This window comes from Eptatretus burgeri, chromosome 3 (genome assembly GCF_056783735.1).
Source record: "Eptatretus burgeri isolate ZD-2024b chromosome 3, Ebu_testis_v1, whole genome shotgun sequence".
Taxonomy (NCBI): Eukaryota; Metazoa; Chordata; class Myxini; order Myxiniformes; family Myxinidae; genus Eptatretus; species Eptatretus burgeri.
This window is the reverse complement of record NC_140963.1, coordinates 134,161,192-134,178,467: the sequence shown is the minus strand read 5'-3', so window position 1 is coordinate 134,178,467 and position 17,276 is coordinate 134,161,192. Positions and strand designations below refer to the sequence as shown.

General features: G+C 42.7%; 2 protein-coding genes across 5 annotated transcripts in view; one reads left to right on the top strand and one right to left on the bottom strand.

The window, feature by feature from the left end:
- LOC147031020 (uncharacterized) overlaps positions 1–17,276 on the top strand; it is a 73,874-nt gene that overhangs the window by 12,511 nt on the left and 44,087 nt on the right. The window contains exon 2 of the mRNA XM_085875702.1: positions 2,657–2,768. Within this exon, the coding sequence (XP_085731828.1) occupies positions 2,657–2,768 (112 nt within the window). The remainder of the gene's footprint in view (positions 1–2,656; positions 2,769–17,276) is intronic.
- The window catches only part of LOC147031019 (uncharacterized), a 97,594-nt gene continuing 83,554 nt past the window's right edge, over positions 3,237–17,276 (bottom strand). For all 4 annotated transcript variants that reach the window (XM_085875684.1, XM_085875687.1, XM_085875688.1 and 1 more), the window contains one exon: positions 3,237–6,073. In XM_085875684.1, coding sequence (XP_085731810.1) covers positions 5,898–6,073 — 176 coding nt within the window. In that variant the 3' untranslated portion in view covers positions 3,237–5,897. The remainder of the gene's footprint in view (positions 6,074–17,276) is intronic.

The following is a 17,276-nucleotide window of genomic DNA, read 5'->3' as shown; positions in this document are numbered from 1 at the left end:
TATTGGGCCAGAAATGTTCTCGTGGATCAGGCGTTACAGGGCAGAGGTATGCACTCTACCGAGTACCCTTCTACTTCATTTTGTTGCATGAACAAACTTTGGTACATCACAGGTGATGACGGTTGTGGTGAAGTTTCATCGAAATTGTGTGTGCAGTTTTGGAGAAGAAAGCATATACATATTTTAGGGGGCAACCCCCCCCCCCCCGTAAACTCCCTCCGTAGACCCTGATCTTTTTCATTGCCGTGAACAAACTTTGCTACGTCATGGGTGGGGAAGGTTGTGGTCAAGTTTCATCAAATTAATGTGTGTAGTTCCAGTGAAGTTGCAAGTATTTGTGGACTGACTGACTGACGGACTGACGGACGAAGCGCCATCCCATAAGTTCCCCCGAACTACGTTCCAGGTGAGGTAATTATCAGATCCAGATCCGAATCTTCACCAAATTTGAATCAATTCGTCCTTGTCGCACACTTAACGTGTCTACCAAGTTTTGTCTGAATCCATCCACAAGCTGCAGACAAACAAACAAACAGGGGTTGAAAGATAACTCCTTCCACCTTGGGTGGGCGAAGGTAACTCAAACAGCACTAGGTCGAGTGCATACCTCCTCTCCCAGGCTGAACAGGTTAAATTTTGTTTCCCACTGATTGGTCGGATCTGAATCTGGACCTTCACCAAAATGGAATCGGCTTGTTCTTGTCACCGAACCAACTCATCCACATAGTTTTGTCATAACTCGTCCACAACTTTTTGAAAAATTGTGCTGTACATCTTTCAATCGTAAAGAAGCACTTAAAATATTCTTGTGTCTCGATCCGGATCAACCCCCCCCCCATCCCCTTGATCTCATTCTCACTCTGCTGTTGGATTTTTTCCCCTTTCCATGTTGTTCCCTTCCGTTCAGCTCTCCCTCTTCCGCGAGCCTCGATCATGTATCCAAGTTTTCTTTTGTGTGCTGCGATACACTCGCACAACTCCATGGTCAGTAATGGCCTTGTTATGAAATACAGTGTTACAATGCATTTCACAACTAATTAATCATGATAATGACATTATTTGGTATAAACCTGAGAATGACAAGCAATGGAAATGTCGTAACTCGTTAATTTTTCTTTACATTTTGCTAAGAGCGGTAAGAAAGCAAGCGTGTAACCATTTATTAGCCAATCAGTGCAGTCCTTTCAGCGAGCCAATTGGCGTAGCGGTTAAGCGGTAAGGAAGCAAGCGTGTGAACATTTATTAACCAGTCACTGGAGTCCTTTCAGCGAGCCAATTGGCGTAGCGGTTATGAAACAGTCAAGACGGAGAGCTCGTCCATGACGCATAAGGAGCGTGAAGCGCGCTTTTCTGTGCAAGACTTTCTCATTTTTTTTCGAGTCGCTCAAATACATAAATATTTAATCATCGCTATTGTTCTACACCACCAAGACCAATGAGTGATGTGAATTTCGTTCGTTTTGCAAAACGGGCACAACGACAGCGGACGAACACTCTGCCTTTTGCGTTCCACGCCATTTTTGAGGCTGATGCGGCTTCACGCCAATAAATCCTTCCTTTACCATCAACAGCTGGAGAGATAGATGACGCCAAGGATTAATCATTCACCAACTTCATTTTACAACACGTCATTGCATTTTAAATGTGTGAGATTTCTTTTGTCCCGGTTTAAACGCCATCATTATCAACCAACACGTTGAAAGGAATCATCGCCACAATTGGTGACCCCCAATGACTTTATGTCCTGCAAAATCCTGAAGACCTCCAAAATCCCCAAGGCTCCTTAAAACCACAAAAACCCATCAGACCCCCAAGATCCCAAGATGTGTAAAATCTGAGGGGAACTCGCGCAATGTAACTGTGACATTGTCACCACCCAAACACTGTCATGACAGACCATTCGTGCTACAAATTAAGCTAACTTACTGCGGAGAACCCTGTCAGGACCATCGTGTATGAAAATTGAAATACATTTCCTTCCCCGATATTGCTTGGTGTAAGATCCTGTAGAATGCGAAGTTTTACTTAATGGAGATTTGTATATCCACCACCTCCGTTCTAATGCCCACAGTTCCAATTGTAATTCGGTTTCAGCTTGTCATCATGGATTTCTGGCTTCCTGATATCCTAAGGAACATGGTGGTATATGATGCCCTTTGGTGAAATTCTGGTTTGGGTGGGTGTCTTCTGTAGCCACCCACGCTGCGACAGAAAAGCGGGTGCGATTCGGGAAACGGTCCGTGAAAAGAGTCAATATATCACTGCAGATGAAATCGTGCCCGACTGGCAGGAACTGAATGAAGATTAATTTGACAAGTCATCTTGAAACCAAGAATCAAATTAAATAATAAAAAAAATATTAAAAAGAAAATACATTTCATACCCTCACCTGCATTTTCATTCCAACAATATGTATCCTTGTATTCTGTCCATCATAGATGTGTTTCCAATCCCCTTTTATCTAATCTTCTAAAAATCCCACCACCTCTCCTGTTGAACCTTTCTACATATCTACTACCCTCCAAATGAACGATACCTTTCTCAAATCGATAGATTCTTGCTTGTCCTTTCCATATTGTGTTGATGTCCTGATCATTTCCTTTTAGTGTCGCAAGCATTTATTTTAATGTCTTGTCCATTTATTTTCAACCTACAGAGAAAACGTAAAACGTACAAGGATGAAAAGGTGGACCTGCAGATATACCTGAGATGGATGGAAGGAAGGTCGGGTCCCGGTGATCCTGAGTGGCAGAATCTCCTTGCTGAAGGTAAGAATAGGTGCTGCTCCCATGAAGCCCAACAAGATGGTGTCGAGTCACAATTAAGCTGAGGATACCTGTCAGGTTTATTCGAAATACCTGTACATGTCCGAATCGCTCAGGTGCACTCTACTGATTTAAAGATTCCCAGTGGGCAGCATGTAATAATGACCCTGCTCGGTTTTTATCTTCCCATTGTTGCATTCAGTAATTTTGCATTTGCTACCACTGCAGCTGATCTGTTCGGCCACTCCGTCCACGTTCGTGTCTCGGAGTTACCGTACCGAACTGGAACTCCCACCGACACACTCACATGGCACTTTCACACGACTCCCCTCGCTCACATTCAGGACTGCGATCCAGGGATGCGCTTAGCAAGCGGACTGTCCAAAACTTGGCAAACACACAAAAAACAGAAAACTTTTGGAACCACTTGATCGAGTGAGTTAACACACACACATCGAGGAGCCTTCAAAATAAGAACAGCAAAAGCCTTTATTGTACAAATGTGCAGTTTTTGTCCACAATTTATCAACAAAATCAAACGAGTATTGTATTACAAAGAAATGATTCACCAAACCAGATTTCACAGATATTTCCAGCCTTTAATGCGATGAAGAGATAACTAAGTTGTGCAATTTAATAATACCGAAGATAAATGTAACAAAGTTAAGTGCAAGTTAAACAAATATTAATTAATTTAATACGTGATATAAACTTCAGAACACAAAAGTGATATCTTCACAAATTAAAGTGATTTCGGAAAATTTGTGTAATAAATATCTTTAATGGATTAATTTAATCATAATGATAATAATAATGTTTTCAATTAATACTTTTTTTGGTGTTAATTGATAAAAAAAAAATTGATGTTTTCATCCCTGATATAATTAATATGTGCACAAGTTCCTTGCTTGGTGAATGTGTAAAATATTGAGAGTTGAATGCATATTGGCCTGTGATTCAATTCTGAATTTGGCCTGCTGGTTGCATCATTACTGAGGTGTGGCTGTGCTGCTGATGCAGTGCCCCCTGTAGGTTAAAAGCAGAATTGAGTAAAAAAAAAAAAATTGTATACCTTGTCGAGGCTCGTAAGAGAGCAAACACACAACGCACATCAAGGGGGGCATGAGACGGGAGGGGAGGGAGTGGGAAGGACAAAATAGTGGGGAACAGAGACATTTGGAGATCTGTGGAAGGGAGAGGGATGGGACGGGGAACATGGGGAATAGAAGATGGACATTACAGGGACTTTCAGGAAGGAAAGCAGGGCATTTGAAGGAGGTGGGCTTGGGTGGATTATCGGAGGAAGAAAAGATCGAGGATTTGGATGGGGGACGATAAGAGGTGGTGGTGAACAGATGTTTTGAAGGCCTGGAGGGAAGAATGGGAATGAATAGAGTGAGGGAGTTTATTCCAAAAATTTGTTTCGGGTGTCGACAATAACTCGCCTCCTCTTCATGAAGGACACCGTGGGATATTTAACGTTCACAAACTAACGCCGGCAGCCAATATATTTATATATAACAACCAATCAACTGCTTTGGCAGAACTGATGATTTATACTGGATTATAAATGGTGGTTGATGATGATTATTATTATCATTATTATTACAATATGCATCCACTGCCCACAGGAGTGGACCGTGAGAGGGGCAGGGGTCATGTTATCATTATTATTACCACAGCAGAGTATCCTCCATCCATCCATCCATTGGGTCCATGCTCTCTACAGAACGTTGGTGCTGCCTAAGCAGTCTCCTTGGCTCGTGGGCACAATCCTGGACGGGTCGCCACTCCGACACAGAATACCAGCATGCTGGCACTCATTTTGCCGACCTCAGAAAGATGACAGGCCAAGTTAACCCCACCTTGTATTAATTCAACAGCTGAGCAGGATCCCAAGCCCACCGCCCTAACCATTAAGCCAACACCAGGCATGGAGCATCCTCAATCCCCCTCAAAACCCCTCATGGGTGATCTAGTTCCAAGTGTGCAACACTGTCTTCTGTCCCTTGATTTGGGTGGTGTATAAGCAACAGCCCGCTGCCTCGATCACTCCCGAAAAGAAAAATAACCCGGTTAACGAACATGAAACAAATACATGTGTACTGCTTATGTGCATATATAATACATGTGCATCGAAAAATATATAGCTCGGACAATCCAATTGCATCCACCCCTCCCCCCCCCCAATGGAAGAAAATGCCAGGATTGGCGAGTTTTCTGTTTTTTCCAAAGTTTGTTTGAATCAAATGAAACTTCAGGAAGCACACCTTCAGGGTGTTCTAATTAATTTCTGAAAGTATAATCATCAACGTACATACATTTGTACTGATTGTGGAACTCACTTATTGCATTATGTATGTTGTGGAGGTTTCATTAGATTTTCTTTTTTTTTTACTGGAACAGCACCCGGTCGAGCACATACCTCCGCCAGTCCGAACAGTTTATGTTTTGTATCCCAATGATAGGCCCGATCTGTATCCGGACCTGAACCAAAAATCGAATCGGCTTGTTCTTGTCACCTAACAAACTCATCCACCAGATTTTGTCATAGCTCGTCCACAACTTTTTGAGTTAACATGCTATATCGTTTTTAGCCCGATCTCTCAATGGTGAAAAATCACTTTTAAATTAAATAACTTGCGTATCCAGATCCGGATTCGGATCTTCACCAAAATCGAATCGATTCGTCCTTGTCACACACCCAGCCTGTCCACCAAGTTGCGTCCGAATCCTTCTGTAACTTTTTTGAGATGTCATGCTATCTGTCATCTCTAGCCCCATCACTCAATGGCGATGAATCACTGTAAAAAATTCCAGGATCCGGATCCAGATGTTTAACAGAATTGATTAACTTCTTTCTTGTCACAACACCCATCCTGTTCACTAAATTTCGTCCGACTCCTTCCACAATGTTTTAAGATATCCTGCTCACAGACAGACAAACAAACAAACGGGCAGACAGGGGTGAAAACACAAACTCCATCCACCTTCAGTGGTGGAGGTAATATCAAATGGCGTTAATAAAACTACAAGATGAATGTTTTCACCCAGACACACGCGGTTCACTCATATAAAAGGATTACTTTTCGATTATAAACAACTTTTTTCAGGGTGTAGGATTTCCTTCCGCTATGCAAATCTTGTAACTCCTCTATGAAACTTGATTACAGCGTAGGATGGTTCATCATCTGCTGACTCTGTAGGCTTTGCACCAGGTACCTTCTTCTCATCTCCAGGATGTAAGGTAACGTTGTATATGCAAGGCGCCGAGCACTTTTCCGCAGCTTGTTGGAAGGAAACATTTTCTGCAAACAAAGGAAACATAGTTTTTAGTCCTGCAGCAATGACGTCGCAGATAAAGTGTCAGGGAACAGATTTACAATCCAGCTGGAAGGAACCCATATTTATTTGTACATCGATCAAGTCTCATCGAAGAACTTCACTTGTCACAGTTATGAGATGATAATATCGTCCTGTTAAAGAGTTAAGAAATAAATTCAAAGTTGAAGAGTACCCTCTTTCTTCCATTTACACAATGTCCTCCCTCCCCCACCCTCCCCACTTGCACGACCTCAAAGCAGCCTGAACACGACCAATACCAGCACTATCCATCGGTCATCGGAGTGGGTTTCAAAACGAGTTTGTGTGAGTGTGAGACAGAGAGACACAAAGAGAGACTTTTTAATGTCCTTTTATTATAAAAGTATAAAAACCATTTTACAAAGAGATTTGAACAAAACAAACAATTCTTAGGCCACCATTTGCCTGAAGTTCATGAAAACATCAAAACATGAGAATCAAGTTTGTCATTTCTTAAGTACAGGTGCTCAAACTGGGTCTGATAAACAATTAAGGTTTCAAAAGTCAATCGTATTGTTGTAACTTCACAAAGAAATGTAAACTTCATTCTCAATACATTTACACAAGACACCACCATTGCACCATTAGTCTTCAAACACAGGAATTTTGGTCTCCCGTGCGACCAACAATCGGAGATCGATGCATCACCTTCCAATTAGGAGTAAGGAAAGCTCCTGTAGGTGAAGTCTCTTTCCAATGGTTTCTTAAGGGTGCCGTACAGCTCGGTAAACACACTTCTCGACAAATTCGATAGATTATTTTTTTTCCCATGATGTGGGACACAGCGGACTCGTCACTGTTCGAAGAGAACAGGTCATGGTGTTTTGGGGCAGTGATTGAAAGTTCAGGAAAGCTTCAGTGAAAATCCACTCCTTCATTTACTCCATTCCACCCAATATTTAAATGTAGAAAACTCTGGGTTACTATCCTCATGACCTTACTCGCTATTTTAGTTGAATGCAAACCATTTTTTTTAGAAACTGAATCGCCACGCAACCATCGCTCCAAGGAAGGCTCCATTTGATCTTGCACTTTATTTATTCCACTATTTGTAAATTTTTAGATCCTCGTGGAGGATCTCTAAGTCTTACTCACATTGCTGTTCTTGTGGACTTTTTTGTTTCACAGCCTACAGTTTTCATCGAAACTTCCTGGAACTTGGCGTATATATGTAAAAAAATACCCTGCGCGGACAGTAACCATCTCCGATTTGGAAAATTCCTCCGAGAAAAAAAGTTATGACGTCAAAATATCTCCGCTAATGGAAATCGCCTAAAAAAAATTATCTCAAACTCGGCAAGCTTTTTGAATTCTGTTTGTGGGAGTCGAACAGGGCATTAGCAGAGATTAATTACTGCACATATGATGCATCACTATGACGTCATATCAATTTTTATGACGTCATTCCTATTTTTGACATTTTTTTGTTTCACAACCCAGAGTTCTCATCAGATCTTCGTGAAACTTGCCATGTATATGCAGAAAGCCCACGCGCAGGCAGTAACCATCTCCGATTTTGGAAATTCTTCCGAGAAAAAAAGTTGACGTCGTAATATCGCCGCTAATGGAAATCGCCTATACCATTTTCTCCGAAACTAGGCAAGCTGTTTGAATTTTGTTTGCGGGAATCAAGCCGGGCATTAGCACAGATAATTATTTATCGCAAACCTGATACATCACAATGACGTCATATTCGTTTTTATGACTTCATCATTAAGAGGACGAGGATCTTAGCTCATTCGAGCTTGTTCAATGAAGGATCGGTTGGCAATATTCCAGCAAATAATAAATTTTGGAATAGTGCCTCATGTACAAATTTCCTGGCATCATAGGAAATCTCGAGCCGCTGTACTCCAAGAGCTTGCCAAGCATTCAGAAGAGATTGATGAAAAGCAAGGAGCCGAGCTCTATAAACCTGTTTAAGTCCATGAGGAAGAGTTCCCGGTCATAGTCCATTCCACTTGTTTGCCGAAGCAAGGTTTTAGTGAGAGAATGCAGGGACACTACTTCACCACTACTGCTTGAGCCAGTGGTGGCCTCTCCAGAAAAAAAATTAATTGGACCCTTCTGAATGCTTGTGATCACAGCTTGAGGAGGCTGGAGTGCGATGACCTTGTGCTATACGGTTTTTAAGTCTCAGATTATTTATGATTGTGACCTGTGCTTTAAGTGACAAGAACTGTAGTATTCCTTTCCACCTTGATAGTTTCTGCTTGATGTTATCTAGGAACCCATCCCAATTCTTTTTCATATGGCATGTCATTCCAAAATGGATCCCTAAGTATTTAAACCCCTCCGTTTTCCATAACATTCCTCCTGGAAGAGTTGGGAGAAGTACACATGAAGCGTGTGATGAGGAGAGTGTATCTGGGTACAGCCAAAGAACTACACTCTTATTCCAATTTACTCGAGCTGATGAGGCCAGTTCAAATTTGGCAAGACAACGGAATAGCTCACTGACATCTTTCTGGTTTTTGACCACAACGCACAGGTCATCTGCATAGGCTGAAGTAACAATGTTCGGACTGTTTGATAAGGATAACCCAGACAAGGAGGTGCGAAGGAGAGCCAGTAGGGGTTCAACAGAAAGTGTGTACAACATGCCTGACAGTGGACAACCCTGACGGATACCACGCTGGAAAGGGAAAGGGATGGCACAAGCTATTATTTACTTTCAGCAGGCATGATGCATTTCTGTACAAGAGAATATATGCATATATTTTCATATATGCAAGATATGAAAATTTCCCCAAAACCTGCTCTTGTAAGGACCGCAAATAATAAAGAATGATCCACACTGTCAAAAGCTTTTTCCTGATCCAGGAGTAACAACCCAAAACCATGAGGTTTGACCGATGGCAATGAAGTCTCGAACCCAAAAAATACTGTCATAGATGGATCGTTCAGGTATGCAATACGTTTGGTCATTTCCAATCAGGAGAGAGATGACATTTTTAAGACGCATTGCAAGCACTTTTGAGACAATACCGCTCTCCTGCAGCTCAGGGGCAGTTCACCCTGATCTTGGCTTTCAAGCAGGGTCTCCATTAGAGCAGGACCCAGAATATTCCAAAGCTTTGTAAAATTCAGCAGGAAGTCCATCAAGTCCGGGGGCTTTGCCGTCCTCAAGTTGTTTTAATGCCACAGCGAGCTCCTCAAACGAAATGTTACGTTCGAGTTGTTGTTTCTCTTCTTGAGAAAGAGATGGGAGAAGTTCAATCATCTCATTTGCAATCATTTTATCCACAATTCTCAGTGTAAACAGATTTAAGTAGAAATCTTGCACCGATTGTTTTAATTTAATTCTGGCAAGTCAGAACACCGTAAACTGTGAATCTGCCGAGAGGTCTTGACGGCCTTTTCCAGACTGAAGAATTCCTTATTTGGAGTCTCAAGTTGAATTCTGCTCATGCGAAGGTGAACCATTGCTCCAGCCACACGCTCCTTGACGACTTCAGCCAGTAGGGTCCTATTTTTTTTTTTCCATCAACCGCTGATAGTGATCACTTCCACTGGATGTTCCAGCTTCTTGTTCATATTTAATTAAATCTGCTTTGAGAGCACATATCAACCCAGATGCATCACTGGTGGTATGTGAGCAATATTGTTGACAGAAAATTCGAATTTGAGATTTCGTACAGTCCCACCACTGTCGAGTATTAGGATAGGAACACTTGTTTTTCTAACTTTTCCCATACGACTGAAGGCATTTTTTTAAGTACATCTTGTAACAGTGTAACATTGAAAGTCCAGTATACACTATTACAGCAATGAAAGGGTAACATACATTCCATTATAATCATATGGTGATCAGAAAAGCCAGATGGACTTATGCTTGTTCTCTGAACCAGATTCACCATTCCCTGGTTTACATACAATCTGTCCAGTCGGCCCATGGTTATCTGGTTCTTTGAACAGCACACCCATGTATATTAACGGGTGTTTGGATTTTGCAAATGCCATACATCCCTAAATTTAATTTTTTGTGCACTGGATGGATGGGGCTCAGGAGTATTCCTGTCCAGTCGGGGGTTGAGTGTGCAGTTGTAATCTCCCCCCATACAAATTAAACTAGTCAAGTCAACAGTGTTTAAAAAAACCTGCTAACTTTGGAAGGAATAGAATCCTTTCAGCACTGTCACTGGGGCAATACACATTAATAATACAATTTTTTGATTCCTGCTAATAAATTCCATCGCAATTAAGAAGCCCTTACAAAACCACCTTGCAAGAAATCTCCGAGGGTTGGGTTCTAGGCTGCACGACAAACGCCACTCCTGCTTTAGCATCCTCAAAAGCACTGGAGAAAAAGTGGCAACCTTTAAAAATCTTACACCACTCGTCCTCACATGATTGGTTAGTGTGTCTCTTTTAACCTGAAAATATTGAATTTTTTTTGCCTTCTCAAACACCTGTAACACCTCGAGGTGGTGCACACAGCTGCAGCCTCCATTTATATTGAGGGATGCTACTTTCATTTACTTTTCTTAATTAAAACTACCATTACTACTCTTGGAGTTCTTTTCCAGCCTTGGTGGCACACTTCCTCAATCGATGGAATCGAGGTTCTGAGATCCTGACTTGCTGAGGTTCATGAATCGTGCTTCTTGCAGTTTTTAGAAAGGTGTGGAGATTCGGGGGGAAAAAAATCCTGAATTCTAACATGCCTTTTCCTGAAGGTTTAATTTAGTGGTTCTCAAAGTGGTCCCTACTGCCCCCCAGTGGACGCTGGGAACTTTCAGGGGTGTGCTCCAGACTCAACGAGTGGTAGGGGGGCGCTGGCAATGATTTGGGGGGCACTGGCGATTTAGAGGAGCAGCGGCGATTAGGAGCACTCATTGGGCTTCCTGCAGTCTGAACAGGTTACCCGGCACCATTCGGCAAATTGGCCATACAATGCCTGTTGCGGTCCTCCTCGTTTGCCGTGGTGCCATCCGGAGAGAAATTAAAGACAGACAATGGGACAGGTAGGCCTTTTTGTAAATAATGAACACATTTTAAAATGTATTTATTCTGAAAATCATTAAGTTCTTCAAGCATATTACAGACTTGTTTACCAACAATGAAAGTCAGTGTTTTTTTTAATACACACATGGTGTGAATACCATATACATGTGTTATGATCTGGCGGCGCGGCATTGTGTTTTAGGTGCGCACTGTTGTAGCTACCGTTGGAAATGTGAAGAAGAAAATTTTTTTTACGTGCAGGGTGAAAATCGATGCGTGTGCTGACCAGAGACTGGAAATATATAATTATTGTTTGGCCTTATCACTGGTGTTAGTGTTTCGACATCTTGGCGTATTGATTTCGCAATTCAAAAAAGGCTTCACGTCCAGTCCGCTTCAAGATGTCGGCCTCAAAGAAAAAGTGTCGTCAGTATTCCGTTGAATACATCAAGTATGGATTCATTCCATCCGTGACGAACACGCAGTTACCGATGTGTTTGTTGTGTGGTATCACCCTGTCCAATGAAGCAATGAAACCATCTCGACTGATTGAGCACCTGAGTAAAAAGCACAGTGATGAGGCTCGCGCAGAGGTCAGCTATTTCCAATCGCTGACAGAGAAATTTGAGAAGCGATCCACGGTAACGACAATGTTCAAAGCCAGCCAAAAGCTCGTGGATAAAGGACTGGAAGCGTCGTATAAGTGGTCATTGCTCATCGCCAGATCTGGAAAACCGTATTCAATCGGCGAACAGTTGATCAAACCGGCTGTTGGGGAAGTGATAAAAACTGTTACGGGCCAGGATCCATATCCAGTTCTCTCGTCGATTGCGCTCAGCAATGATTCCGTGGCCAGGCGGATTGATGAAATGTCATCAGATGTACAAGATAAGCTGTGTTGTGAGCTGAGAAGCGCGCACTTCGCCATCCAACTGGATGAGTCCACTTTGCGTGACGGTTAAGCTCGGTTACTCTGCTGCGTTCGCTTCATCCGTGATCAGGAAATGGTGGAAGAATTGTTGTTTGCCCACTCTCTCCAGACCGATACGAAGGGTTCTTCCATCTTCCAAACGTTGGAGAAGTACTTCACTGATAAGAACATACCGATGGAGAACATTCTCGGTTGCGCGACGGACGGGGCACCAGCGACAGTTGGCCGCCAGCGTGGTTTCATTGCGTTTCTGAAGAACCAGGTACCGTCCGTGTTCGCCATTCACTGTGTCGTGCACCGCCAGCATCTTGTAGCTAAAGCTCTCAGCACCAGACTTCATACATCACTCCAAATAGTAAACAAAGCAGTGAATAAAATCAAGATGTCGTCTCTGTATGATCAGCTGTTTCGTCCGCTTTGCCAGGAGAATGATGAACCACTCGAGAGGCTCTTGCTGCATACCGAAGTTCGATGGTTGTCCAAAGGCACTTGTTTGACCCGTTCCATGCCCTCTTCTCGACAGTGGTCGAGTTTCTGTCGGAAATTGATACAGAGTTATCGGAGAAAGTGAATGAGATTGAGCATGATGTGGCTTACCTCACGGACATATTCAGTATACTGAATGATATCAACAAACAACTCCAGGGTGACCATATGACGCTGATTAAAGCAAAGAAAGTGATCGGCGCGTTCGTAACCAAGGCGACTCTGCACAGGGAAACCCTCGGCCGCAGAGATACGTACCACTTTCCCCGGTTGGCGAAGGAAACTGCTGTTTCTGATTGAAGAGCTGCTCGTTTATTGCAATCACCTCGAGAAGATTCGTGGAGATGTGGACCAGCGTTTCAGAGACATGCTAGAACTGTCGGTGCCAGCATGGGTGACCAACCCATTCAAATGTGACATTCGAGATGTGAAGCGTGAATTACAGGATGAAATTATCAACTTGTGGAATGATGATGAGGCGAAGGCAAGATTCTCGCAGCATGAATACGGCAAATTTTGGATTCTGGAGTGGGGCGAATACCCCGCAATGTGGACAGAGGCAGAACTGCTGCTGATGGCGTTCCCCACATCATACCTCGTTGAAAGAGGGTTCAGCGCCGTGAGGGTGCTGCTGACCAAGTATCCAAACCGCCTTGACATTACCAAGAGGGGCGATCTGCGTCTCTAACTCACTGATAAGGAGCCAGACGTTCATAATCTCGCAGGGAGTCACCAGGCCCACCCTTCACACTAACGGTATTTGGGCCTGTGATAACAGATTCCCAGTTTGCCTCACCTGGACCTGTTCTGCTGAAACATTGTAGGTAGTGCAAAATAAAATAGAAAAGTAAAAGAAAAATAAAGTAAAATATTATTCATAAAATATTTGACTTCTGTTATTTTTGCTTCCTATCTACATAAATTCGGACTATCCTATTGCCCACTAGGTGTCTGACCACGAACGATAGGACAAGGGGGCATTGGGCCGGTCCAAGAGGGCAGAAGGGGGCGGTAGTCAAAAAAAGTTTGAGAACCACTGCTTTAATTTAATAATTTAATAATTCATCTTCTGTAATCATAATATCTCGATTATCATCCTCTTGGGCACAACACCCACTAACTGACAGGGTAGAAGAGGTATCCTCGAAATCAACCTCATCATCTCTGTCATTCTCCTCCTGATCCAAACTTATTTCTAAGGCACAAATCTCCATATAATTTGAACCATTGATCTGGTTTTCACTCTCTCTTGGCTGCCCACTATCACATGCAGCTTCCTTCTTACCATCCCTTCCATTCTGTTCCACGAGGACAGGATTACAGGTTTCCTCTAAGGGGCTCTCTGACATATCTGCTTTGTCATCGCAACCGCACACCTCTGCACACACCTCAGTGACAATTCCATTATTGTCATTGCAGAGACCATGGTTATCAATATAACCAGTTGTAGCCTCCTGAGAGGCAAGATGATTCTCAATGCAATTCAGCAAATAGTGTAAATGGTTCCAGTTCAATTTCCAGTCCCAAAGAGGGATTCTCAATGTGAGATGCATATTGCAAGCTCAGCACTTTTGACACAACAATGAGTATCTTACTTTGTGCTGTGTTTGCATCATTGATGACTGGGACATGAACGTTTTTGCCCTTTTTTTTTTTTACGAGACACTGTTACGAATCCCTCCGTGTCGTCATCAGTACAGTTCTGTACAGCGGAGGTAGAGGGACCAACCACTTCTGGTAGATTAGTAGGTAGAGAGGAGGGGTCTGCTGTTTGCTGCTCACCAATAGGCGGTGGGGAGGGTTCTACCATTTCACACCCTCCAGTAAGTGGGGAGTAGGGATCTGCAATCTCCTGTCCTCGATTTTCTGATGATCTCATCAAACCGGGACAGGAGTTCTTCACATGACTACGTTCCTCAAAGATAGCACGCCATGACATCCGTGGAGGCATACATTTTATGCACATGACCATTAATTTTTGCATGCAAAACTACGTTTAGCTTTTGCTCATTTTCAGGCAATATCATGTAAAGTACCCTTTTAAAAGTCATCACGTGTTCAAATTCTCCACTTCCTGAGTGTATCGGCGCCATCATAATTTTTCATATGATCATACCGAACTTACTCAATTAAGCACACAAGTCATAATTTCCAAGAAAAGGCAGAACATTAGACACATTAACCTTAACTGCAGGTGTTTATAATGGGGAAAAGATGAGAAACAGGTCAGGGTGTACGAGAAGGCCTTGCTCCACAATGGAGGTGACCATGTGCACCTCCGAATGAACTCAATGACCTTATTCATATGAAAGGCTGCACGGCTGTTATGTGAGTCAACGATTTTTCCGATTGCCAGAAGCACATCCTCAATCTTTACCTCCCTCAAAAGATCTAATCGCAAACAAGCCCATGCTTACGAATAAGTGACTCGTACATGCTGTGATTGAAACGAGTGTTTGCCATCGCGAAAAGTAATTTCAACAAAAGAAACCGACCACAAGCAGTGCTAGCAAGTGGAGGAAAAATTAAATAATATGGACGAAGTCCAAGAATCGTTTAAAGCAGCCAATGACCGTTGGCTAAAACCAGCAAACGTGGCAGATGGAACACAGGCCTCAAAACCGGGAGGTTCTGAAAAGAGCACCCGAACACCACCTACCATGTGCGCTCTCTTTCTCTCTCTGGTCTCAATACAGAAGGAAAACATGGGAGGAAACATACACAAGGACTGGAATGGGTACGAGGGTGAAAGGGGAGAGGAAAGATGCACCAAAGCAGAGCAACTCACAACTCGACACGAGTAGCCACCATTACACCACGTGCAACGCACCAGAGAGACAGAGACAGAGACAGAGACAGAGACAGAGACAGAGACAGAGACAGAGAGAATAAGTACAATTGGAGAATTCATAGAACACCTTACAATTCCATTTTGTATCCCACTTTTAAAAAGTCATTGTTAAATTGTAGTGATTCTGATGATTTCAGAATAAAATCAGCTGTTCCTGTCGGCTTTCTCTGCTGGGTAGTGCATTTCACAGGAAATACTGAGGAGGACCCTGGGGGTGGGTTCAGGGGGTGCGCAACCCCTCTCCTCTTCGGACTTTGCATACGTTTCGGTTTTAATTTTTACAAAAATTTATATTTTCACCATAATTTTTATCTCTACATTATGGGGGAAAAAACATCTCTTGTTTTCATTTTGCCAGCATAGACAGTACCTCAATCGGTGCAGGGCTCACCACATGGTTGTCATCGGTGATGCTGTGTGTTAGATTGGAATGAGTAATCTGCAAGTACTATCGGGTGGATGAGTCCACTAATGTGCTCAACGTTGATGATGTGTTGATAATGGCAAGCACATATCCTAGTGAAGGATGTGCATGTGCTATTGTCCAACACCTCTCGTTTATCGCGTTGGTGGACTCGTCTACCCGACAGTGCTGAGAGCCAACAAACTTGGTCAATGCTGTCTCCATCGGGATCAATCGTGTCGATTTTATCATCGTATCACTAACTTTGCTTCAACACAATATGAGTGAGTGTCATGGAAGGTCCGAAAAAAGAGGAATATTACCGACTTCTTTTTGTCTGTCAGTGTGAGATGTATCTAGTTTATGATAATGCATACATACCTGGGTGCACCGGGGCGTGGTTAAACAGTCATGTGACCCGCCCATGTTCCAATGCTGTGTTGTGTTGTGTTGTGATGTGCCCGTGTCCGAATAAAACCTGTTGGTCCCACTTCAGAGCCTTCGTCCCTGTCTATAGAGTACATTGCAGTGGCAACGAGGATGTCTTCGTGCATCGGCATATTACAAGAACACGCAGTGGGGGATGATTGGGAAGACTATACCGATCGTCTGAAGCAGTACTTAGTGGCAAACAAAATGGACACCGATGAGGACGCTGAAAGGTGGCGAGCTGTATTATTGCCATATGTGGAACCCCGACGTACAGCCTCATCAAAGATCTTCTTTCCGCAGCCAAACCTTCTGACAAGTCGTATAAAGAGCTCGTCAATCTCGTGAAAATATATTATCACCCTAAACCGGGTAAAATCGTCTCGAAATATAACATTTATACCCACTATCGTCAAGATGGTCAGTCAGCATCCGAGTTTGTGGCTGATTTACGTCGACTCGTCAAACATTGTGAGTTTACAGATAAACTCGAAGAGATGTTACATGATTTCTTTATAATAGGCTTCAAAGACGACTCAATTCTGTGGAAACTCCTTCCTGAATCCGACCCCAATTTGGCGAAAGCCATGGAAATAGCCACTTCGTGTATGCAAACTGCCGAGAGTGTGCGTGTGATCTCTAACAAGTCAAAAGTTATCCAGCAGGACCCATCGGTTAACAAGGTAACATTTGGCTACAAGTAAAAGTGTTTTAGCAAGCCACTGTCGATGCAATTTCTCTGAAATTAGCATAATGGGTTTGAGGGTGATAAAACCAAAAATAACATTGTTTTTTTACAGCTTGATGTTAAAATAAATATATTGTAATAGAAAATGTACTGAAATATGGTATGATTTTATGTTTGAACATGTATCTACTTTTGAATATATAATCATATCTCTCATTTGTATTGAAAGATGTTTTTGACCTGCCTAGTAAAAGATATAATAAGCAGGCCAACCTTTCAACCAAGCTTGACTTCAGTATACAAAGAAGTGCCTATTATTTTGATATATGTACTTGCAAAGGGATTTTATGAAATGATAGATATAAGGCACCAAAAAGTTGGAATGTGGATCTAAGAAAATGTCCAGATGTATT